Source organism: Alternaria triticimaculans, assembly GCF_023758025.1.
Source record: "Alternaria triticimaculans strain BMP 0046 chromosome Unknown scaffold_8, whole genome shotgun sequence".
NCBI lineage: Eukaryota > Fungi > Ascomycota > Dothideomycetes > Pleosporales > Pleosporaceae > Alternaria > Alternaria triticimaculans.
The window spans coordinates 795,823-819,125 of NW_026055965.1; the positions used below are offsets into that span (position 1 = coordinate 795,823).

General features: G+C 52.3%; 10 protein-coding genes across 10 annotated transcripts; 6 read left to right on the top strand and 4 right to left on the bottom strand.

The window, feature by feature from the left end:
• Positions 1-905: 905 nt before the first annotated feature.
• On the bottom strand, positions 906-3,323 carry J4E78_006192 (uncharacterized protein; the record flags this gene model as incomplete). Its single annotated transcript, XM_049366805.1, has 2 exons — positions 906-2,965; positions 3,107-3,323. 2 exons carry the CDS (start codon positions 3,321-3,323, stop codon positions 906-908), a joined length of 2,277 nt encoding a protein of 758 aa, XP_049221511.1.
• A 317-nt stretch (positions 3,324-3,640) lies between these two features.
• Positions 3,641-3,943, top strand: DPH3 (Diphthamide biosynthesis protein 3; the record flags this gene model as incomplete). The annotated part of the gene is made up of 2 exons (XM_049366806.1): positions 3,641-3,835; positions 3,887-3,943. 2 exons carry the CDS (start codon positions 3,641-3,643, stop codon positions 3,941-3,943), a joined length of 252 nt encoding a protein of 83 aa, XP_049221512.1.
• A 324-nt stretch (positions 3,944-4,267) lies between these two features.
• On the bottom strand, positions 4,268-4,923 carry J4E78_006194 (uncharacterized protein; the record flags this gene model as incomplete). Its single annotated transcript, XM_049366807.1, has 2 exons — positions 4,268-4,525; positions 4,579-4,923. 2 exons carry the CDS (start codon positions 4,921-4,923, stop codon positions 4,268-4,270), a joined length of 603 nt encoding a protein of 200 aa, XP_049221513.1.
• A 190-nt stretch (positions 4,924-5,113) lies between these two features.
• On the top strand, positions 5,114-5,811 carry J4E78_006195 (uncharacterized protein; the record flags this gene model as incomplete). Its single annotated transcript, XM_049366808.1, has 3 exons — positions 5,114-5,182; positions 5,241-5,323; positions 5,373-5,811. 3 exons carry the CDS (start codon positions 5,114-5,116, stop codon positions 5,809-5,811), a joined length of 591 nt encoding a protein of 196 aa, XP_049221514.1.
• Positions 5,812-6,557: 746 nt separating this feature from the next.
• Positions 6,558-7,569, top strand: J4E78_006196 (uncharacterized protein; the record flags this gene model as incomplete). The annotated part of the gene is made up of 3 exons (XM_049366809.1): positions 6,558-7,013; positions 7,063-7,338; positions 7,393-7,569. 3 exons carry the CDS (start codon positions 6,558-6,560, stop codon positions 7,567-7,569), a joined length of 909 nt encoding a protein of 302 aa, XP_049221515.1.
• A 1,825-nt stretch (positions 7,570-9,394) lies between these two features.
• J4E78_006197 (uncharacterized protein) lies at positions 9,395-10,138 on the top strand (the record flags this gene model as incomplete). Its single annotated transcript, XM_049366810.1, has 1 exon — positions 9,395-10,138. One exon carries the CDS (start codon positions 9,395-9,397, stop codon positions 10,136-10,138), a length of 744 nt encoding a protein of 247 aa, XP_049221516.1.
• Positions 10,139-14,886: 4,748 nt separating this feature from the next.
• J4E78_006198 (uncharacterized protein) lies at positions 14,887-16,042 on the top strand (the record flags this gene model as incomplete). Its single annotated transcript, XM_049366811.1, has 3 exons — positions 14,887-14,891; positions 14,945-15,114; positions 15,459-16,042. 3 exons carry the CDS (start codon positions 14,887-14,889, stop codon positions 16,040-16,042), a joined length of 759 nt encoding a protein of 252 aa, XP_049221517.1.
• Positions 16,043-16,508: 466 nt separating this feature from the next.
• On the bottom strand, positions 16,509-16,979 carry J4E78_006199 (uncharacterized protein; the record flags this gene model as incomplete). The annotated part of the gene is made up of 1 exon (XM_049366812.1): positions 16,509-16,979. The coding sequence occupies one exon, from the start codon at positions 16,977-16,979 to the stop codon at positions 16,509-16,511; it is 471 nt and encodes a 156-aa protein (XP_049221518.1).
• Positions 16,980-18,192: 1,213 nt separating this feature from the next.
• On the bottom strand, positions 18,193-19,232 carry J4E78_006200 (uncharacterized protein; the record flags this gene model as incomplete). Its single annotated transcript, XM_049366813.1, has 2 exons — positions 18,193-19,009; positions 19,060-19,232. The coding sequence occupies 2 exons, from the start codon at positions 19,230-19,232 to the stop codon at positions 18,193-18,195; spliced, it is 990 nt and encodes a 329-aa protein (XP_049221519.1).
• Positions 19,233-21,656: 2,424 nt separating this feature from the next.
• On the top strand, positions 21,657-22,726 carry RPS8A (ribosomal protein S8A; the record flags this gene model as incomplete). The annotated part of the gene is made up of 4 exons (XM_049366814.1): positions 21,657-21,665; positions 21,721-21,745; positions 21,996-22,143; positions 22,192-22,726. The coding sequence occupies 4 exons, from the start codon at positions 21,657-21,659 to the stop codon at positions 22,724-22,726; spliced, it is 717 nt and encodes a 238-aa protein (XP_049221520.1).
• Between the last annotated feature and the right edge of the window lie 577 nt (positions 22,727-23,303).

Below are 23,303 nucleotides of genomic sequence, written 5' to 3' on the forward strand. Positions count from 1 at the left end.
GGCGAGCATGCTGGATTGCTCACAGGTTGGGGTGGGCGATAGCGGAAATTGTGTTTGTTGATCGACGGTTGGTAGGTGCGCGGCATGAGGTTTGCAAAAGCCTTGCCATTGCCGCGATGAATGTGGGGGAGTGTTGCGCGTCATGCTGGGCTTTTTGTGTTTCGCGCGCCTCGTTACGATTGTTCAGACTGCTTTTGCTGTTACAAAGGCGTTGAGTTCTATTTCCATCGCTGCACGCGACATCTCGAGGACGAGTTGTTTCGAAACATCCCTAATCACAGCTTCCAACCAAAAATGCGGCCTGCATATTAAGGTCATTTTGATAGGAACGGCTCAATATTAGCACGCGGCGCCTTCCACCGTTCTGAGACGCCGGTGGGCGGACCCCTGACGCTAGCCGTGATGGGGCTAGGCTATCACCTCGATCATGAATGCTCCCGTCGACGAGGAAATGTACCTGTCGATCTTGCTGCTCATCCTCGCCCATCGCTGCTTTTGTGTTTGATGAGAGCGCGCGAACTGCGGATAGGGGTCTGCAGACGTCATACCGCAAGCAAGTCAGCAATACGATGCGATTGTACACTTTTCGCTCAGTGAACATGATGTGAGGAAGTTCGTATTCGCTAATCTAGTGACGAGCAGAAATCCGGGGTATCTCGTGTTGCTCTAGAGTCGTTAGTGATGCCGCGTTGCCGGCGACTGCAACACTGACCCCATATTACACACCTCCAACGCCAAACATGCCTTCAGGCCCACCAAGAAAAAAACCAAACAGGCCAACAGCCTACATTGACATGCAGACCTACAGGATAGGTGACTTGGCGTCGATGTAGGCTCTAGACCTGTTCAGTTTTTTCCCTTGTATGAGATGCCCTCTCCGAAATTGATATATGCCAAATCAAGCCTTACTTCACCCTGCCCATGATCGGATCCGGAGGCGCATCCTCTGCTATAGGTTCTGCGGCCTTTGCTTTAACCGCGTTCAACATGCCCCGGTCAAAGTCATCCCTTGTTCTCAAAACAGCTTCCACCCATGTAATACTAACATCCCGATAAGCATTCTTGAACTCCACATACGCAAACTGCACCTGCGACTTGTCGCATTCCAGCAGCTTAAGGAACTGTTGCACAGCGCGCCATCGGTCCTTGATATCGCGACCTTGCTCACCAAACGACATAAACCAGTCGAACGCCGTGTAAAGGTCGTCTTTCATCTTGTCTGCAAACTGATCCGTCCTCTTGAACTTGGCACCCTTGTTGCGCACAGCCCCGAGATATTGAACCAGCAGCTCGTCAGCGAGAGAATCGATGATAAGATCCTGTAGCGAGCGGTGGATCCTAGGGAGAAACTCATCCACGTAGTCTTTAAACGTTGTGATGATCGATGCCATATCCTGCCTCGAGTACCACTCGACGGTGAAGAATTTGGAAAGCACAGGTTTAAGATCGACCATGAAGATGAGCTCGCTAAAGACTTGTATGCAGTGCGATGAAATGTCAATATAGCCGTTCTTGGCCTCGTCCACATTCTTGGCCAGCTTGTCGATCATGTAATCCTGGGAGACGATAGGCGTGACTTCACGCTCAAAGACGCTTAGGAAGGAGGCTTGACCACTGCCGTCAATGTCATCGTCAATGCAGATGATCTGGTCGTTTGCAAGAGCGATGAGCCACTCCTGCAAGACATATATATCATCTTCATCTTGCGCGGGAGTAGGTCCGAGGTATTTGGCCTTTTCTTCGTCGATCAGTTGCGTCCATATACGCTGGCGAGACAACAGGGCACGGAACATGGAGTCGACTACACCATCAGCAACGTCGGGACGCTGACTACTGGCAGCGACACCGATGTTCTGGCTAAAAAGCGTCCAGACGTCTCCAAGAGCCTTCGTTTGGAGGATGCCGTCAAAGTTGGTCTCATATGCAGTTTTGTCTTGCTGCACGAATCTCTGCCGGTCCTGTGTATTGATGCGTTCCATGTATTGATCCACAGCCTGGATGATGACGGAGCGGTAGGTCCGTATCAGCTCGGGACTGCGGTTGTCGATGACATGTGGCTGTAGTTGCTCTTCTGAGTACCCAAGCTTCTGCATCTTGACGTAGTACTTGTCCACCCAATTGATGACAGCCAGCAAGTATTGCGGCCCAAGAGCTTCATCATCGGCAAACTCCATGAGGAAGTCGTGCATCTGCTTGTGGTAGATGTTGGTGTATGTGTCAAAGATCTTCCACTTCTTCGGCATGAGCTCGACCATACCCAGCTTGACTGTGTTCAGGTTGTTGAAGTACCACTTGAAGTACTTTTCGACCTTCTCGGGGTCTTCCTGGAACTGTTCTCTCACTCCGTCCATCTCTGCCTTGCAAACATATTCGATGGAGGTAATGAACTTCTCCTTGTAGCCGCGAAGCTCCTTGGGCCCTTGTGTGATGGACTTGAAGCGAGAGGCGAGATCTCCGAACTCTCTCTGTGCATCTTGCAGCGCTTTGATCTTCTTGTCCGTCTTCTCTTCTTCCTCAATCACGACGGCCAAGCGGACCACCATGCCTACGTTGTCGGTCTGCACCAACTGTATGAGGTTTATGCACGCCTCGCCGATATGCCTGTCAAACCACTCTACGACGTCGTCCAAGCGCGCGAAGAGGTCCTGCACCGTAATACCGCTCTCGAGTGTGAGGTTATCGATGAGTTCGGTGGAAGTGTCGCTGTTCTTGATCTGGCCCATGGCTTCGTCGCGGATGTCTCGTAGTTGCGTCAGACCGTAGTGGACTTGTAGCAGGTTCGGCTGGTTCGCGGGGTCTTCGTCGTCCTGTGCCAGCAGGATCTCGAGGTTCTCCAGGCGCTCCTCAAAGGCCTCGATGTCATTGCGCATCTTCTCCACCGATTCGAAGTTCTTGTGTGTTTGCGCAACCAGGTTGATGTGCGGGAAGTCCTGAATCATATTCTGGGCCTCGGCGCATAGCTTGTCTATCTTCATCATCTCCTATGAATCTGTTAGCACGAATAATAAGAGGTCTCAGAACCGCGTTGGCAAAGCATAGCAAGGGAGCTACATACTAGTAATAAGTTAGCAGGATATCTTGAGGACTATCCGTGGCAGCTACTTACCCTCCTTGATCAGGTTGACGGTGCGCTGACCCTCGGTGATGCTGCTCATACCCGACTGGGTCAACTCAAGCTGCTCTTTCAACCCATGGCGTAATTGTCCGTCTACAGCCGCCTTCTTGCGCATGAACTCTGCTTTCAGCGCAGGTATCTTGTCGAGGTCCTCTGGGTGTCGCAGCAGCTCCGCGAGCTTCACCGTGGCGGACTCGACGTCGCCCATGGTTCTAGACGTGCTGAACACCCTAGAGCCTACGTTGACGTTAGGTCACCCACTCTGAAGGTTTTTGTCTTCATGTAGTCTGCAAACCTGTTCAGTTTTCTTCGTGTATAAGGTGCGCGCCCATGGTAGGGTGCAGATGGAGTCGCGGACGGGGTAGGCGGGCGGCCTCGACGTTACGGTACGTGTTCGGAGCTTCTGGTGATGTGAATGGACGGGCGGATGCAGGTCCAGGGCTAGCGTGCCGGCCAAAAGTTCCCCGCCACTTCCTCGCAGTCGGCGACAAACTCAATCGCTCTTTCCACGCACACCTACCCAACATGGCCGACGAAGAGCTGAACCTCTACGACGAGATCGAAATCGAAGACTGCTTCTACGACGAGACGCTGCAGATCTACCACCACCCGTGCCCATGCGGCGACCGTTTTGAGATCTCCATCTACGACATGCGCGACGGAGAGGATATTGCGCGCTGTCCCAGTTGTAGCCTGATGATACGAATCATATTCGACCCGGTATGCCTTCTACTCAGTATATGGCGAGACTTGAGTACTGACATGTTGCAGTCCGATCTCCCACCAGAGAACGACGATGCACCCAAGAGCGTTGCCATTACCGCCTAGATTCCTGGACCACTACTTTCATACTACCTTATGGGGTCACAGTTTACGCCTCGCAATACATACGGCGTTGGAATGCATATATCGGCGTTTGGGGGAAGTTGGTCACATAATGTGGTCGCAGTCTGGCAAAGACCAGGGAGATACCACGTGGGATGCCTAGAGAAGCGGAGCTGAGAATGCGCAATCATAAATTGTTGTCGCTTTTCGCTATTTGCTACCGTATCATCGTGTATACTCTCCTGGCCAGAAGAGACTATCCGCCCTAACATGCTCTGCGACGGGACGACGTACTAGAGCATGTGCTACTGAATATAGCACGCTCCATTAACGCGGGACCTGGTCATCTACACTGACGTCAACGCCCAGCTCTTTCCTGAGAATCTCAGTGAGTGAGCTGCCGTCCCTCATGTATACCCAGTCGCCGATGCCACCACCCTCCTTGAAGTCCATGCCCTCTTGTGCGACGACCCAGTCGAATCGCTTTGGTCCGGAGATTGGGGAACTGAGCCAGATCTGCTTGTTCGGGGGTTGTTTGTTCAGTACGAATGTGTTCTCTTGGAAAGTGACTTCGAGCACGCCAGCCTGCAATCGAATTAGTATCCAATCCAACGTTGTGCTTTGTAATAGTGACTTACGGAATAGTCTACTTCGATGGCCGGGTCGTTCTCCTGGGCCTCCTCTAACCTCTGTACCAGCTCGCCCAGGTAATAGTCTGCGCGCTCGTGGAATTCTTCTATTGAGAGCTCCGTGGGTTTGCCAGGTTCGTCATGTGCTTCGCTCTCCTTGGGCTTCGGGTCCTCTTCACCAGGCATGATGCCCACCCTCATACCCATTGATACGTGGAAGCTGCGAACGGGGGTAGCATGGCTGATGGCAGGAGCTCTGCTGGCGATGATGCAATTGGCGGGCGACTGAACGCGGAGGGAAGATCGGGCGGCGCGACGAACGGCGGTGCTGACGAATCGAGTAGCTGGCTTCATTGTGACTGAGTTGGATGGGTTGGTGTACTTGAGAGGATTGTTGGTGGTGGAAGTTGCGGAGTAGCGGGAGCGTGTTCTGTTCCTGGGCTGGACGCAAGCTGGAGGAGCATGGACCCTCGCGCGCCTCCCCGCATCCTTCGGTGGGACATGTCCAACGCCAGTGTGCGCCTCACCACCACCTATCCACACCATGATCAACGCAGTCCTCGTCTTCAACAATGCCGGCCAGCCGCGACTGACCAAGTTCTATACACAGCTGGTACATTACACGTGACCTGACACTGTGCTCCAGGGCTCTCGTACTCACCACCACCCAGGAAACCAGCGTCCAGCAGCGCCTCATCTCCGAAATCTTCACCCTCGTCGCCAACCGCCCAAACTCAGCATGTAACTTCTTACCGTACGTTCTTCCATGGTCTGGCACAGTATTCTCGCTAACATGTACCTAGCCTCCCGCCGCTCCTTGCCAGCAGCTCCAAATCCAGCACGCCTACGACTCCCCACAACGACACACCTTCCCTCGTCACCTACCGCCACTACGCGACTCTCTACTTCATCGTCATATCTACATCCACCGAATCGCCTCTCGCGCTTCTTGATCTCATCCAGGTCTTCGTCCAAGCCCTCGATGGTCTTTTCGAAAACGTATGCGAGCTGGATCTGATCTTCAACTTCGAGACATTACATGCGACACTGGGTGAGATGATAGTGGGCGGAGTCGTGGTAGAGACGCAGTTGGACAAAGTCATTCAAGGCGTCAAGGCACAGGGAAGAGTCGCCAAGAGGCCTGTCAATGAAGGCAAGAACATTGGCGGCGGCGGTGGTGTTATGGGCGGACTGACCTTCGGCGGTCTAGGAAGGGGCGATGGCATGTGGGCTGGAAGATGAAGAAGAGAGTACGAGATCAAGAACCGTGAAGCCAGAAGCGTTGCGCTCGAAGCGTTGGGCGCGCCGAATAGCCCAACCGCTTACACAGCCTCGATTGTTCAAGAGCAATGACCCAACGGCGAAACCAGAGCTCACCAAGCGCACCGGCCTCCTCAACGTCTAGATCTGGACCCGGCGCATCAGCATGGCACCCACAGTCAGTATCGTGTCAGACTCCTCGGCACTACTCAAACCCCCTCATCCTGTCCGCACAGGCTCGGCGGACTCGCAAACAATTCTTCCATGTCGCATGCGACCTCTATACATATAGCGCGCCTGCTTACCTGTCCTGTGGGGTTACTATTGTGAATTTCCCCGGACCGGGTAAACACATGGTAAAGGTCAAGGGTCGGTATATGTTCGAAACGTCGCGCCTGGAACCAATGCCGAGCTAGGATTAATGGAAACAAGCTTTTAATTTACCGCTCACTAGTTCGTTCCAAGTCCCACTAGAGGGCGAATGACAACTGTCAGCCCTTCATCTACGTTGTGGCGCCGAAGATGTGGGGAGAAACACTTTAGTCGAGAACTGCGTGACCTCATTTCCGCTACTGCTGATTGCTGGAGAGTTTCGGGGAGATCGTTTCAATGCAGACCGCATCCCTTGAACCGCACGCACGCTCCGGCTGAAGACAAGCTTTATAAGAAGGTCTGTATCCCAAGACTCTTGGATCACCCACCGCGTTCATTCATTCCAAGTCAACATCATGCGCTTCCTCACTGCTGTCACCAGCTTCCTGTCCGTAGCTGCGGCTGCAACCACTGACATCGCCAAGCGTGCCGTGACACCTGGCGCGCTCTCTCAGGTCACCTCCTTTGGTGCTGCGCCCACCAAGGCTGGCTTCTACATCTACGTGCCCAAGAAGCTTGCGGCGTCGCCAGGAGTTATTGTCGCTATCCACTACTGCACTGGTACCGCGCAGGCATACTACACCGGTAGCCCTTACGCCAAGTTGTCTGAGCAGTATGGCTTCATTGTCATCTACCCAGAGTCCCCTCACGAGGGCAAGTGCTGGGATGTCAGCAGCAAGGCCACTCTGAGCCACGAGGGAGGAGGAGACAGCAACACCATTGCCAACATGGTCAAGTGGACAGTCAAGGAGTACAAGGCCGACTCGTCCAAGGTCTTCGTTACCGGTTCCAGCAGTGGCGCCATGATGACCGTACGTCTGATGGAGTCCTGATCATGTTATAATTGCTAACCCCCTTTAGAATGTCATGGCCGCTACCTATCCTGACATCTTCAAGGCCGCCATCCCCTACTCCGGTGTCGCCGCCGGTTGCTTCGCCTCCGCCGCCAACGGAGTCGACGCCTGGAACAGCACCTGCGCTCAGGGTAACTCAATCGCCACTCCTCAAGCCTGGGCCACCGTAGTCAAGAACATGTACCCCGGTTACACCGGTGCCCGCCCCAAGATGCAGGTCTACCACGGCAGCGCCGACACCACTCTACGCCCCCAGAACTACCAGGAGACCATGAAGGAATGGGTAAGTCTCGCGATCTAAGTTCTCGAATAATCACGTGCTAATGATATTGGTTAGGCTGGCGTTTTCGGCTACAACTACGACAAGCCCCAGAGCACCAAGGCCAACGACCCCCAGAGCGGCTACACAAGGACTATTTACGGTCCTGATGTCCAGGGCATCTACGCTGCTGGTGTTGGTCACACCGTCCCCATTCGGGGTGCCGACGACATGAAGTTCTTCGGCTTTGCTTAGACGCATCGAAAATGAAGAGCCAGCATACACTACAGCCAAGCCTCATGGCAGTCACTAACAATTCAATGTACATATTCGTGACTACACACATCACACTGCATTTTCACCGTGTTTACTTTTACATATTTTTCATTGCTGACCTACCATGTTCTACGTTTTTTTTTCTTTTCGGGCACCTTGGTAGCTTCTACACTCTTGCTCCGGCGATGACGAGACCAGAAGCTTCTTCGCTTCGGAGACTTGTCATCGGTGTCGTCAAGATTGTCCCAGCTGAACTTACTTTGAAGCTGTGGCGTCGGCTCACATACAGTCTTTTCCTCGAAACCGCTGTCACGTCGCGCAGGAGGCGGTAGCGAAGGCTTGTAAGGCGGCAGGGGTTTAGTGTCAGTATACGTACCTGCATGCTGATGCCGCGATGCGTGGATGTCAGAAGGATGCTGATCTTCATCACACATCCTTTCAAACTTCCGCATCTCCTCGTTGAACTCGGCGATATACCGAGCCGGAATGGGCTCCTCATCCGAGTCCTCGTCTTCGTCCGGCCTAGTCCAAGACCGCTGTGGGTTATCAAGTGCCCGCATCCTATCAAACCCCTCATCAGTGAAATCAAAACCCGCCCCCAGAGCCGCACGAGTAGCAAACTTCGCGGCAGATATCTCCGCCCGGCGCTCACGGCTCAAATTACCTTGCTTTTGGTACGGCGTCTTTGGTATCATGTTTCGGGTCGAAGAGAGAGAGGGTTGTGCAAAATGCGCTTCTAGGCGAGAGCGATGTTGTTGCTTGACTAGGTAGCGATATTCGTCATTTGGGAGGTAGTCTGATGGGATGGAGGGGCGGTAGTGGAGGGCGGGGTGGTAGGAGGGAGATAGGGATGAGGGGTAGTATGCTGGTGGGGTGAAGGTGTGGGATAGTGTAGATGCCATATTTATTGACTCCTTTTGTAGTTGGGAGATTGGTTGTGGTGAAGAAAGCGTTTGGTTCTGTTGTTAGTTTTGTCTGGGATGTGTGGTTCAAATTGAGAGACATGGCTATGGGCGGGATTGGGACGTGTTATGTGTGTATATTGCTGGTGTGGCATGACTCGAGTCTCGTTGAGAGAGTACTATGTGGGGTTTGGGTGAATGTTCGGGGAGAGTGGTGGAAGATGGAATGATATTGTACACACTCACGGGAGTATTCTCTGGGTTGGCTTTTTTGTCTGATAATCGAAAGCTGCATCCAATTCAATGGGCCACGAACAATATCGAGTTCCCAGTTTGCTTCCATCGGAGTCTTACTAGTTACGTCTCGGTGGACGACTAGTACTTGTGAATGGATGAGCTCCATTGCGGTGTACCCAGCTTTCGATGTTTCGGTATCTGTAGAGATGGTAATCTGTGTCGTTCCTCATGATTTGGTGATTATTCGAGTTTGTACGCAACGCGCATGAGGCTACCTAGGTAGCGAAGCACAAGGAAGTCGTGGACCTCAGGAGCTTGAGAGCAATGACGTCATCGCCATTTCCCAACCTCCCGAGATCACCAACCAAAGCGGCGCCAAATTTCAGCTTCCAGGTTATCTCCAGCGCTTCATACTGTGACTTCGACTTGCTCAGCACGAAACATACGCAAAGATGACTGCCCGCGTCCATGAAGGTTCTCGCATCTTATTATGGGAATAAAATATTCCACGGTGGCGATGAGGGCTAAATTTCGGCTGTATCGGCGATCTGTTGCTTGACAACATCACCTGTGACAAGGTGCGCAATGCTTGTTCAAGCATCATTACTTATCGAGCGGTTTCTACTGCAGTAGAAGATTTCGATCAAAGCACAACGAGATTGAGCATGGCATCCTCAGCAATCAATGGAGATCGAGCGCTAGATCTCACAGAGGCCGTTGTCACACTCCAGCAAACAACAAGGAAATTTATCGCAGACACCATAGCAGGGCGTGAGGGGTTCGTTTTGAGACCCTTCTCTTCCGCTGATGATGAGAACGACACGGGAAATATGCTCATCATAACCTCGCCTGACAAAGAGATCAAAACTCACCTGGAAGCGCTGGAAATGCAACTACGGGTGTTGGAACAACGATTACGATCGCGAGGAGATTGGCATCCATCAGATCAATTACTCAACATATCACTACCAACTATTCTCGACATCATCGACCTCTCAAACGCGATCACGCTGCTCGACCAATTGATCACCTCTACAAGCCCCGGTGAACAGACTACCCCACAGCAGACATTGTCAGCGTATTCTTGGACTTGGGATCCTGCCTGGCATGAGTTCTACACCTACATACCCTCTCAGCAAACATATCTTTACCTTTCGCGCTGGAAGTTGAATGAGATCAGGAACGTTTGGGAGCATGTGAGCATGGCTGGTGTAAATCTGATGCCGGATGTCGCGGTAGAAATGCTAGGTGCGTGGGAAGACTGGACCTGGGATTCAACGTGGAAACAGTGGTACCTGGACGTCGCCGAAAACGACACTGAGGAGAAGAGTCAGGTTTTCGCAAGCCCATGGCGTGTACAAGGAGATGGTGAATGGGTCTATGTTGGCAGGATAGGCGGCGTACACTAAGAAGAGTCGACGATTTAGTATCAACGCGACACCCTGAACGATACCGAAGTATCCTCAACGATGAACAGGCTGTCAAACACCCAGCCACTTCGGCAGTGTGCGTGAAAGGCGCATGTGAGACCTCAGAATCAGACATCATGTGCCAGACAAAGCGCGCATGTTCTACCCGCACAATGTGGTATCAGCACTATATCCTAGCGTTCACCCGCCTATTCACCATTCCCAGACGGCGTGAATACATGTTCCAAGAACGGGGACAAAGGATGATGAACGGTCGAGCAAATACACGCGTGGTCACACGGACCGAAACATACCCGGCACTCCAACCCACAGCGCAAGAGGACTACTTCTCCTATTACCCGAAGACCAATCCTCGTAGTAAATCAGCCCTCCAGCGTCCGCGTATCCCAGCTCCACTGCATGTAAGCTACACGAACTGTTCGCCGCTCTCTGCGGGCCCGGCAGGATGGAGGTATACGCCGGTATCTGCGCGCACTCCTGGACTTGAGTCGTTTCGTCACGATCACGGGGTTAAATTGAAGACGCGTCTATCATTTCGAGCTGTTCTGCTGAATTGCCGTTGGGATTTATTGTGGGACGAGGATGAGTTGCCGGCCAGGATGATCGGTCGCTGTCAAATGTACGTCGACAAAAAGTACGAGTCTGTTAAATCGAGACTGGCGAAATGCGGACGTGTTTTGTGTGGGTTCCTAGGTTGGCCTTGGCGGAAGCTGTTCTATCGGCGGGTAACATTGGACGAGGTAGATGGGCTTATTCCGAGTTTCTATCGCGACGATCTTGAGTCTGGGTCTTCGCTTGATACGGAAGATGTTCAGGCTTTCCTTGACTATGCAGTTTAGCATACACTGCAGGTGCACATGCAAGTGGACGTGCGCGCTGTATTGTCCCTTTACCATCAGCAGATGAATTCAAGGTACATGTTACACGATTGCTCAATCAAATATAAAGAACGCTGTCAATCTTCAAAATGTTGTTTGGTACTCATCGCGTAGTGGCTGGTTCTAATTTTGAGAGCTTGTTGCGAGAGGGACAGAAAGGGGATGGTGTTTTTCGTGGCTATGACGCAAGCTCTCACTAGCGCCGAACAGGACAGCCCCGATGCACGCGTCCCAGCCTCCTTCTTTGATCCTCATTTCAGCATCAATATACCATCCTCCTGACCACGTATTTTATCGTCGTCGCGCACGAATCCTCTGCGATCAGGGCACCATACCGGTACTGAAGATCTCCGACTTATGAGACAGTTGCTCTTTCTCAACGTCCATCCCCACTTCCGGGCGTCCGCGAGATGCGTCTGGTCGACAGGAGCAATTCGCAGAGAGTTAGCCATGTCACCATACCCATGATCATGTGTCAAGCATCAATAACTATCAGATGCCTTCGCGCGTGATCAGCAGGCGCCACTGATTTCGGGCAATATTGGATCAAGGCAACTACCGGCATGGTTAATCACCAGAGATTCGCCCTCGATATTGGAAGCCCTCTCACCAGCTGCACCCCACATTGCGCTTTCACGGAAATGTGTCATGCAGGGCTGGCTCACATGCTGATAAACTGCGAGACGATAGAACCATATCCTTACACTCACATTGGTCTGGTTCTCAACTCATCATACGGCGCCATGTTGACTCTCCTTGCAATCGTACTATTTGTACCGTCTATGAACGCGCTACTGCACCATCTTGCAGTCGGCACTACGAATGGGCAGGCCTTGTACTCGCTGGAGATGGACGATGAATCCAGAAAAGTGTATACGATTCAGGCAAGAGATGCGGGTGGAGCATCGCCGTCTTTGGCGCTCGACGTACGTGAAACAATCTTCGATAAGGGTCATTCCCATTGACCTATTCGGTAGCGCTCGAAGCAGCACCTCTTCAGCAGTCGTCCGCAGGATGGAACCCTGACGCGCCACTCGATTGCGCCTACATACGAGCTCATCAGCGAAGGCACCATGGAGATACCCTCATCATGTTGGTTCTCATCATGACACCTGCATGAATCGTTCTGACCAATCCAGGCAACACTACGAACTTCGTGTCTCTACAGCTAGGATCTTCCGTGCACAACACTGCTATATGGGGCAGTGCTAGCACAGGCACTTGCAGTATCGTCTTTGGGGTGTCGCCAGACGGTTATGATACTATTAACTCCCAAGAGATCGCCGGAGACGTACACTCTATTGCATGGGCTCCTAACGGACGTAACTTGCACGCATTGGACTCGCACTCTTCCGGAAGTCTCTTGACGTCAATTACGAACTTCCGTATGTCCGAAAACCCGAATTTGCAGGACGTGGTGGGTATTGATGTCCTTGGTAATGTCACAAGCGCTTCACAAATCGTCGCCCATCCCAGCGAAACCTTAACGTACATCGTCACTAAGAACTCAAACGAACTGATTGTCGTTTCTTTGGCAGGTGACACTCTCGTGAGCAATTCTACTCCGGTCCTGCGATATAGAATACTTCCTACTTCTTTGGATGCGACACAGTTTCAGTCATCATCTCTTGCTATTTCTGCGTCTCGAAACACATTGTGGGCACTTTCGCAGTCTCCGCTTCAAGCAGTCATTACGGCCTTTACCCTCAATGTCACAACCGGCGAGGTGGTAGATGTCGCTGCCCGTGCGAGCTGGCAGGGAACTGGCGAAGGCCAGCTCACGGCAGCGCCTTTTGATGGTGGCGATGTAGTCGCTATCACAGACTCTCCGACGGCATACATCACTATACTCGGTCTCGATCAATCCACATTGCCAAGCGCCCGCATAGCCGAGGATTCTGGCCTTCACGACTATTTGTATGCCATGCAAGTTGATGAGAGGAAACGCAAAGACATACAGATGGCTGCACCGAAGATCAAGAGCTATGGTCGGGTTTTTGTTGACGATCACGTCAAATTAGGCGACTGTGCGTGGATCGATTGAAAATATCCAAGTTCCCTACGCATTCAGTGTAGGCAATGTCTTGTTCTCAGACAATGAGCCTTTGATAGCCCCGTCTCCACAAAGCCACTACCGGCCATCAGTTTTACACTCGCATCCTTTGTTTGTTACTCGAATTACATCAAGCTCTTCTGAAGTAGCGGTGCGATGCGATTTTCCAGTCTGAACGGACATTACATATCTATACAACCAGTATTCAAGCACTTGAACACTATCTTATATGCCGTATGTTCACATAATGGTGTCATAACATCACTAATGCTGGCAGTCCCAAGCGCCGCCGCGAAGCCGAGACTACGGCTACTCGCCGAGTACGTGCCAGAAGAGCAGCGGCTGCCGCAGCAGCCACCGTAGTGAACGCCACCAATCCGCTTCTTAGATTTCCGGGAGGTTAGTAAGATGTCTTCTACAACGCGCACGAGTGCTAACATCATGCAGAGATTAGGAACAGGATCTATCAGGCTCTCTTCGATCAATTTGTAGTGACTCATCGACCATATATGATCACGCGTAGGGGAGTAGATCCACATGGTCCCCCAACTGCTCAAATACGCAATAGCCCATGTCCACTGGTCATGAGCGCGCCCAACGGCTTCAATGTCATTCCCTGGGCAGACACTGATCCATTGCGACGCGTCAACGCAGCCACTCAAGCTGCGATACATGATGGATACTGTGCTATGAAGACAGACTTACTGGCTGTTGGGCAGATATCACGTCAATTCATGCGTGGTAAGTCTGGTATTCGTTAATGTACATGGATATATACTGACTTGTTATCGCAACGTTCACAGAGTACCGATCCTTCCAGCGCGCTCGCCTGCAGCCTTTTGTGACTCTTGATGAGTTCTGGAACTTTGTAAAGATATTCTACCCAAGCGAAGACCCAGCAATTGCTTTCGACTATCAGGGTCCACGCATTACGCTTGCTTTACCACGCCATTCATACCAGATGTATGACATAATGCCAGTTTTGCGATTCTTCAACCGCGCATCGTCCCTGCAATGCAATATTTGGGGTGCTTACAAAGAAGACGGGGACTGGTACAAGGTCCTTGCGCAACCCCTTCGCCAGTATATCTTTGCGCCCCGGGAAGGTGCCCTTACCATCTCGAAGTTAATGTTTCGTCCGTACGGGAGGCGAAGAGTTTATGAGGGCAATCTTGATAACTACCATGATCTATGGTATAGCGCAGCTTTCAGAGTGGTCTTCGATCCTGTGTCAAGACGTGACTGGATGGACGGAAAGTTGATAAGCTTCCCCGCCCAGCCGCAACGAGCTCTCACGCGGATGAACAAAGAAAGAGCAAGAAGGCAAGATATTCTACAGTTCCTCAAGGCCGCTGGCTTGAACAATGAAGAGATTATGGCAAGATGGGAAATGCGATTCACTGTACTGGAATAGCGCCAGTCATAGGCCTTGTGGCAACGCCCGTGGACATATTCACTTGCTGAATGTTGGATAGTCACTCATACCGCAGACACTCTGACCTGAGCTCGGGTTATCCCGAATCATTACTAGGGGATAAGCAGTGAATGGTATGCAGCTATGGGCGTGATAGTCCGCATCTGGGCAGATATTTCACTACATGTATTCTCAAACACAGGCCATTGCTGCCTGATACGAGGTAGTTGAATTCATTGTGACCACTTCGGCCCCATCAAAGCAGCCTTATTCTCTTACTTTCCGATCCATTTGACTATCGCACACCGAACGTTGAAACGACACCCGCGATACTCAACTCATCCATCGCGCTTAGAGGAGCACGAACTCGAAGAATTCCGCTATGGTGTAAGTACAATAGCGCCTCCATTCATCGAACCAACGACTAACAGCATTGATAGCAAACGCAAGCGCTCCATTGGGCCCGCTGATACCTATATCAAGCGATCCCGCCGCGCGGCGAAAGCAAAAAGATCTGCCACGCCCACCCCGCTGGGACAGCCAATTGCTGGCAGTATCACCGAAGCAGCCAAGAGCAATCAGAGCAACAGATTGCTGTCTCTTCCAGCAGGTAGGTCATAACATCCAAGCGCATTGTAACATACGAATCTAATGAGCTTGTAGAAATACGGAACACGATCTACGGAATTGTCACTGGGGATTTGCAGACAGAGTACGAAGCTTATAAGTGCAGCGAGATTGCCCCTCTGCTGGATCAGCATACACAAGACCCAGATCGGATGGTTCGCCTCAATCTTTACCCGCCCCTTCCAAATGAAGCAGAATACGCACACTTTCGATGCTTGAAGAGGGATTGGCTTGCACTGGGCCAAACATGCCGCCAACTTCATGGGGAATTTCGCTTGCTGCAAAACAGTCTCACTCATGTTTACATTTCCGTACGATTTCTCAAAGGGTACCTTGAGACTTTCCATCACGTCCCCGACAAGACGAATTCCGACCAAAAGATCCCCACCCGACCCGCTCGTCCTCCTGCGAAGATGACGGTATACTTCAACAAGTTTGACAAGAAGGAACAACGTCCCTTCGATGTTCTGCCCCTTATGCGGCTGATGCAGGGCTATTCATCACTTCGATGCGACGTCTGGACACTTAACCCCGGGCGCGATAATCGCTCCCCACAACCTCACGGTGTTGAAGATCGAGACATCCACGATGCAGTGTTTGCAACTCAAAACTCACTTTGGGCGCATCCTGATCCGAAATTCCTCCCAAGCCTCAACCGCATATCTTTCTCTCCTCACGGTACACTGAATATTAGTGTTCAAGACGAAGCTCTCAAGGACTGGATGAAAACCAGCAAGATGAGGCAATGGACTGGTGCTGACTGGAAACGTAAGCGTGGCAAGGGGATAGACAAAGACGGTACGTGGCTGAAAGACAGGCAAGAGCACACGCGGAAGTATCTGGAAGCATCTGGAATGAATGTCGAGCTGTTGAAGGGGTGGAAAGTGACCGTGGGTGAAGGGGCAGGTTAGCTATATAGAGCATATCCAGCCGTTGAAGCTGATGTACGGAGTGATTGCACCTCATACAAGAAAAGAACCAAACAGGTCTGCAGGCTACATTAAGCTAAACCCTTACAAAGTAGGTGACCTAACGTTAATGTAGGCTCTAGGCTATTTAGTTTATACCTAGGTTGGCGTGACTGTCTGTTTTGGAGTACAGCTTATTATCAACGTCTTTTCTTTCCAATTCTACAACCGACACAAATTACAATCATCCATGGGCATGTAGAAGTGTTTGCGCAATCATGATATTATCGTTCTTTCATATTAATCAGATCTCTTAAGATCTCAGTCCCAATCCAGATCCCAAAACGCCTAGCTACCGAGCCAAATCCCAGTGGTATATGCGCATCCCAAAAATTCACTTTTGTTTTCCCTTTTCCGTTTCCCAAGTATTACAACCCCACATCTTCCCCGTGCTTAGCAATCGAGGCGTCTAGTGGATGCCATAGGTCTGCTCGTAAGCGTTGCTAACGCTCTTGTGGTGCTCAACAACCTTGTTCTTGAGAGCCCTCCACGCCTTCTGGTAGTTCCTTGGGCCAAGCTCAGCAGCCATCTCCTTCTCTCCGGTAGCAGCGCCCTTGCGGGGTGCCTCGCCGCTCTGCCTGGGGCTGGAAGCGAGGGATGAGCTGCGAGATGCTGAGGGAGAGTTGCCGGGGCTGTAGTAGACGGCGAAGGCGGAGTTCATCTCGCGGTGGTGCTGCTTGATGGCCTTCCATGCCTTGGCGGCGTTGGTGGGGTTGCGCTGAGTGGAAGAAGGGCCCGCCATGGAGGAGTTGCGGGAGGTTTGTGTGGAGGCTGATGGGGTGGTTGCGGAGGAGCCGGTGTAGTAGGTGTTGTAGGCAGCGTTGACGCTCTCGTGGTGGGCCTTTGCGTGTGCCGCGACGGAGGAGAGGAAGTTGGTCATTTTGGTGGTGGTTGTTTGTGTTGTGGTGATGATCGATGTGAAGTAGATGTTCGAGAGTCGATCGAAGAACTGATAGTAGTAGTTGCTTTGCTTGGAGGCTGTGGTATGCTTTGCTGTGTTGATGCCTCCATCCTCACGTACCCACCCATCCCTTTATACTCCCCCAGCCCATCCCCAGAAACTTCTCTATGACACCCGCCAAGCATCACCGGTCACGCCCTGGGACCAAACCTTTGCCAAAATTTTACTCAGCACACTCTGCGCACGCCCTGCACATGTCGACGAAACGATCGTGAGATTTGAGGCCATGCGGCCGTCTGATTGGCTGCGGGCTGACAAACCCACTGAAGTCTTGTCAACGAACACCTTCACAGGGCGTGAGGGGGTCCGTGCCACCATCATCATGACAATGAGGTGCCCACGCCCTACCCTGGTGCGTCTTTTCCGATGGCGCGCCGGAGCGTTTCCCGTCGGCGGCTAATTTTGGCAGGGCGCATGTGTGTGTAAAGGCGCGGTGACGAGTTTTCGGTCGTGTCCGTTAGCTGCTAGAAGACTGCCTTTGGAGGTATGGCGGGGAAAATCTCTGTTATTGGCTGCCACGCTTCGTCGCACCACGGCGTGTACCTGATCCACGCAGGCCCTTTCCCGCCCCCGAGTTGCCCGTCGGATGCCAAGTTTGCTTCGGTCCTTTTAGTCTAGACGCTGCTGTTCCACTGGGAGTGGATGTTTGTACGTAAAGACCGTGTTTTACCTTGAGCGCATGTCCGTTAACTGTTAGAGAAATGCCTTTGGAGGTTTGGCGACGAGAATTTTTTGTTCGGTGAGCGCTGGGGCGCGTGACGACGGTGTGGATAGGGGGTGTGGTGTGACAGCAAGTGAGTGATTTTTTTCGCAAGCTCACGATCGTGCTGCCAGATCTTTCTCGATGCCACGAAGGGGTCATCTGACGACTATCGTGACTCCGAGTTTCGCGGTGTGCCAACCCTACAGCGCCGCCCGCCAGCGTCTACCACTCAGCTCTTTCGTCATCAGCATGGAGCCATCGCAATCGCCAGCCTGAAGAATAGACACATTTGTTCACAAGAATGGCCAAGATCTATCCGCGCGCAATTGTGGTTTAGGTCAACATCCCAATTCAAACGCCGCTGGATGCATTGAGAGATCTATCGCGCGAAGATCTACAGGTTCAATCTATGCGAATACACCAACCCTTTCATAGTCGGACTGCAAGATACCCCGTACCCCACCATATCAGCAACAGGAAGCTTCCCAGCCAATTTTCTGGTATCGCACTACTAGTTCGTGTCGCTCCCGCGATGATCGGTTCTCCTGTGGGGTAAGCATAGCCGTTGCCAGTCGACTGCCCGTGAACATTCCCGCCATCTCCACCCGACCCTGTCCCAAGCGCATCTGGCCCCTTGGTCAATGTGACGACTGTCGTGACCGGTTGAAGACTCATTGTAGTGCCTTGGACGACTACGGCAGTTCCGCTATGCTCGAGGCTCAACGTTGTGCCGTCAACTGTAACGGGGGCGCCTCCAGGGACCAAAGTCGTGCCAGGACTTATCACAATGTAGCCAGCGCGATTCGGCGTATACACATGATCTTTGAAGGTCAAGGCAGCCGCGACTGTGGACGTATACACGTTACCAGACATTGGAGTGATACTGGATGTTTCGCCGTTGATGATGAGTGCCGTCGCGGAAGGTGCGAGAATGAGTGTTGTTCCGGATATAGTCAGGGGCTCGTCGCCTGGAGAAAGAGTTTGGTCTGCAATAACGTATTCTGTCTGCGCATTGGGTGCGATGACTTCGGTACCGATGGTGAGTATTGGTGGAAGTAGGACCGGTGGCTGCGACATGTGCGCGTCTGTGATAGCAGGTTGAAAAGGTTGCAGAGAGATGACAGTAGTCCCCACGACAATCTTGGTCTTGCCTTCTGAGGTCTCTACCACAATAGGTGTGTCCCCAACGGTAACGATCTGACCAGGCGTAAGAGTAAAAGAACTTCCTATCACGAAGTCACCATGACTTGGAGCTTGGCCAATAACAATGTCAGATACCCCAGCTGATATCGTTACCTGCGGAAGGTCTGCTGTTGCCGCTTGTGTCTGTTCTTCTTGTATAGTGGAGCCATGTTGCTCTCCGACTGGGTTATCCAGCCACCCTGTAGCAGGTATCTCAAATACTGGCGAGCATCCTCGACACGGCCGCGTAGAACTGAAGTTTGGCTCGCTGATCTCGTGATGCCCATTCGGGTCTCCAATCTGTGTTGCGGCTGGCGGAATTGGTTTCAGCCCTTCAACTGTTGACAGCATTGGCGGCGTCCCTGTGGCATTTCCTTGAGACGTGGTCAACACAGTCGTCACATCCGTCGGTGGTCCGCCAGTGGGAATGAGCAACGGGTTTGAGATTGGCAATGGCGCAGTCGGTATGGCTCCAGACGGGACCAGCGTTGAGGGAATGAGATTTGGCTCCGGGAGCGAAACAGTATGGATGATTCCGGGTTGCTGCGAAGGTATCGCATTGGGGGGAGGTGTTGGGTCTACTGGAGGCGCAAGATCTGTGGGTGCACCAATATTGGAGTCTATTAGACACGACATGTCAGATCAGCCATCGAACTTTGGGCTAGTCAGCGCCACTCACTTGGTTCCGCTGTCACAGAGTACTGGACTCCCGAGGCGAATTCTGACCCATAGTCGGCTAGCTCTGTATGAAAGTCAGCGCGAATGATTCTAGTGTCCTATGATGGCCAACACCTGATGCATACCCGCCTGTGCTAGCGCGGATGTAACGCCTAGCCAAGTCGCACATAGGCACAAGACATGACACAACCGAAGGTCGGCACCGGAGTACATGGTGAAGATGGCTTCAGATACAGAGTATTCTCAAAGAGTCATGATGTGGAAGTGGTGACTGCGAAGAACAGAGGATACCTCAGTCTTACATTACACCCTCTCAAAACACCTAATGCAGGATCTCAGCAAGCAATCAAAGGTAATGAATCAAAAATCTCCGCGTCCTACATATACCGAGGAGATGGCCGGTGACTGAGATAAAGGCTAGGACTGTGGTACACAACATCTACTTAGATTGCTATTGATTAGACTTTCTTGGATTCTGGGGTTACGATTGTGCCGATTGGAAACGCCCGAATGCGGAGATGGCTTTACCCGGAGCGGGAACGCAACCTTATACGTCGGCTGGATGTTTACCAGAGACTGGTTCCTTCCAGGTACCTTAGCGAGCCGCAACCCCTGTACCATACCCGTGCTGCCTGCAAAAGTGACGAGGTTATCGCGAACGGACGAATCACGATCGCACAGGTCTCTGATAGAAGTCTTTAACCAGGTCGAAGGAGTTCTAGGACAGGGTTCGAGGAGGAATGCCATGTGCCCGAGCAGCACAATAACAATGCGCATGATGTGTTGGTCATCTCCAGCGTTTTCGTCAGCTCATCGCAACTTTACGTGACATTGGCTGAGCTTGATTGTCGTAGTTCTGTCACACAGCCGTAGTACAGGCCTGAGATCTCAACACAAACTTGGTATCGATGCATGTTCGATGACGCAAGAGAATTCAGCTGTTGAACACTCAAGCGTTATCGATGACTTCCCAAATGTAAAGGTGACTTGTCGACCCAACATGCAGGTTGCGGAGGACCCGTCCGAAGCGCTCGTCGCGGGTGGCGTATATGACATTCAGCCGGGCCCATTCAGGCGACAAACCTTCGGTGCAAGGTTGAACGCACGTGGTGAGGACATGTATGGTGTTTCTAGGTGCTCGCTAGAAACGTCCCTCGATATCGCACCAGGGTCATTCGACACGCGTTCACTGTCCTGCTGATCGCATCTTTCTGGGCACGGAAGAGCCTGTGTAGTATTGATAACCTGATCACGCAGCTGCTTTCACGGGTGATAGCGGGAGGTTCATGCGTGTAGCCGATGCGTGCTTCGCTCGCTCCGAGCTACACAAGGGACAGGATCTTTATGTGTTGGCCGAGGGAAGATCTTTGAGCTGCTTTCGACGTTAAACATCTAACGGAACTCAGGGACTAACACAAAAAGCCGTGTGAAGAGGATCAAACGGTAGACATTGTTGTCACAAGCACTTGTGGCCGCGAGATCGTCATCATAGCATACTGTTGCTGTCAACGCGCGTTCTCGCAAGAAGACTGGCATGCCCTGGAGCTGCTGGTTTCCGTACTACCGATCCAACACAATGACAGGATCAGCAACATCTGTGGACGTTGAGAAAGATACAATCTTGGCGAACCATGTGTAGCTAGCAGCTGCAGAGGTGGCGGATGAGCATGTTGCAGCGCTCGAAGAAGGAATAACATCGACTTCGTGACAGATGAGCGGCTTTTCAAAAGTTAGCCAGACGACAACCCTTCTGATGGCCATCTATGGCTGCCGTTCTCATGCTGTCCACAGCCCATGTGGTGATTGATGGCTTTGCGTGGTGTTCCGTTCCTGGTCGTCTTGTCTTTCGGTCGGGGGTTAAGCGCGTCGGCGGTGATCGAGGTCCCAACAGCGCAGACTGTACTTATAACTATCACGCATAAGTGATGTGTACTGCTAACGTTCGTTGAGATGTTCTGGTGATGGCAGGAGCGATGGGGCGGCGGAGGACTCGCTTACTGCTAGCGTATCTTGGCACCAACGCAGCTGCGAAAATGAGTTTCGTGAATTTCCTCTTCGACTTCTGACAAGCGCCAACTAACCCCAACGACAACACAGATTGCACCAGGAGACCCGACATCAGGTACGCTATACAGAACGCCCTCTACTCGATTATACGGAGCCGTTCAGCATTGCGACATCGACGCTGCCCCGCGAATGTTCCGCCGCCGTCAGCCTCCGCCAATGGATTGTATGGTCGCACGCGAGTCGCTCGATATCTACACTCCCACAGCAGGCAGTACAAGGCGGGGGACGTCTCGGGCAGCTGGAACAATGCTGCGGCTTCGTCGATTTGCAACTGAGAGCAAAGGCTAATTTGATTGTGGACACAGCGTCTTCTGAACAACCGCAATCATGGGGTATCTATCCTTCCCTCACCCCCACTCCGCTGCAGCCACTAACACTCGCCAGTATCTCACGAGACTCTCGCCACAAGCGTTCCGCGTCCGGTGCGAAGCGCGCATACTACCGCAAGAAGAGGTATGCATAACCCGATCGCTTCTCTAGTCATGTCTAACATGGCTTCAGGGCTTTCGAGAAGGGCCGCCAGCCTGCCAATACCCGTATTGGCACAAAGCGTGTCCATCTTGTCCGCACTCGTGGCGGCAACCGCAAGTTCCGTGCTCTTCGTCTCGAAGCCGGCAACTTCTCCTGGGGCTCCGAGGGCATCGCCAAGAAGACCCGTGTCATCGGTGTCGTCTACCACCCCTCCAACAACGAGCTCGTCCGTACCAACACCCTGACCCGCTCCGCTATCGTCCAGATCGATGCCGCTCCCTTCCGACAATGGTACGAGGCCCACTACGGCTCTTCGCTCGGCCGCAGGAGGCAGGCCAAGGCCGGTGAGAAGGAGGAGGACAAGAAGAAGTCCAACTCGGTCTCCAAGAAGCAGGCCGACCGCTTGAAGAACGGAGGAAAGATCGAGAACGCTGTTGAGAAGCAGTTCGAGGCCGGTCGTCTGTACGCCGCTGTCTCTTCCCGTCCCGGCCAGAGCGGTCGCTGCGACGGCTACGTCCTCGAGGGCGAGGAGCTTGCTTTCTACCAGCGTCTGCTCAGGAAGTAAGGGTGATATTTGGGGCTTCTTCGGTGCATTGGTCAGGTCAAAATGGGTGTTTAGTCATGTATCTGGTCTGCATAGTCGCGGGACACTGAATGCACTCGGCATGATAACGCCACTTCTCTAGATACCACGAGACTACGAATCATGGGTTTCAAATGTTCATGTGAACGTTCTTTTCTTTCAAGTTCTTGTCCGCAGACCTTATTGTTTCCATTGCGCCTCATCGTCGACCCAACATGATCAAGACTCTTCCCCGCTACGGAATAATCAGACGTCGTTAACTCATTCAAGGCATATTGCTATCGCAGTGGTACCGTGTATATCACAAGTAAGACATCCGATGATGTGGCTGGGGCCGACTGTGCGTGTGTTCATCATATACTATTCGAGCAATGGCCTTTCACATGTCACCCCCTCTTCCACTCTAGACTAATCGCTGTTCTTCCTAAGCGCATCTTTACCGTCCATGCACTGTACATCCGAGCGTCTGAATCATACCTCGGCACACGCCCGTCTACAGTTTCGAGGCCGCAACCGGGGAGCCGACCTGTGGTAGCCGCGTTAGCTTACGTTCACATGC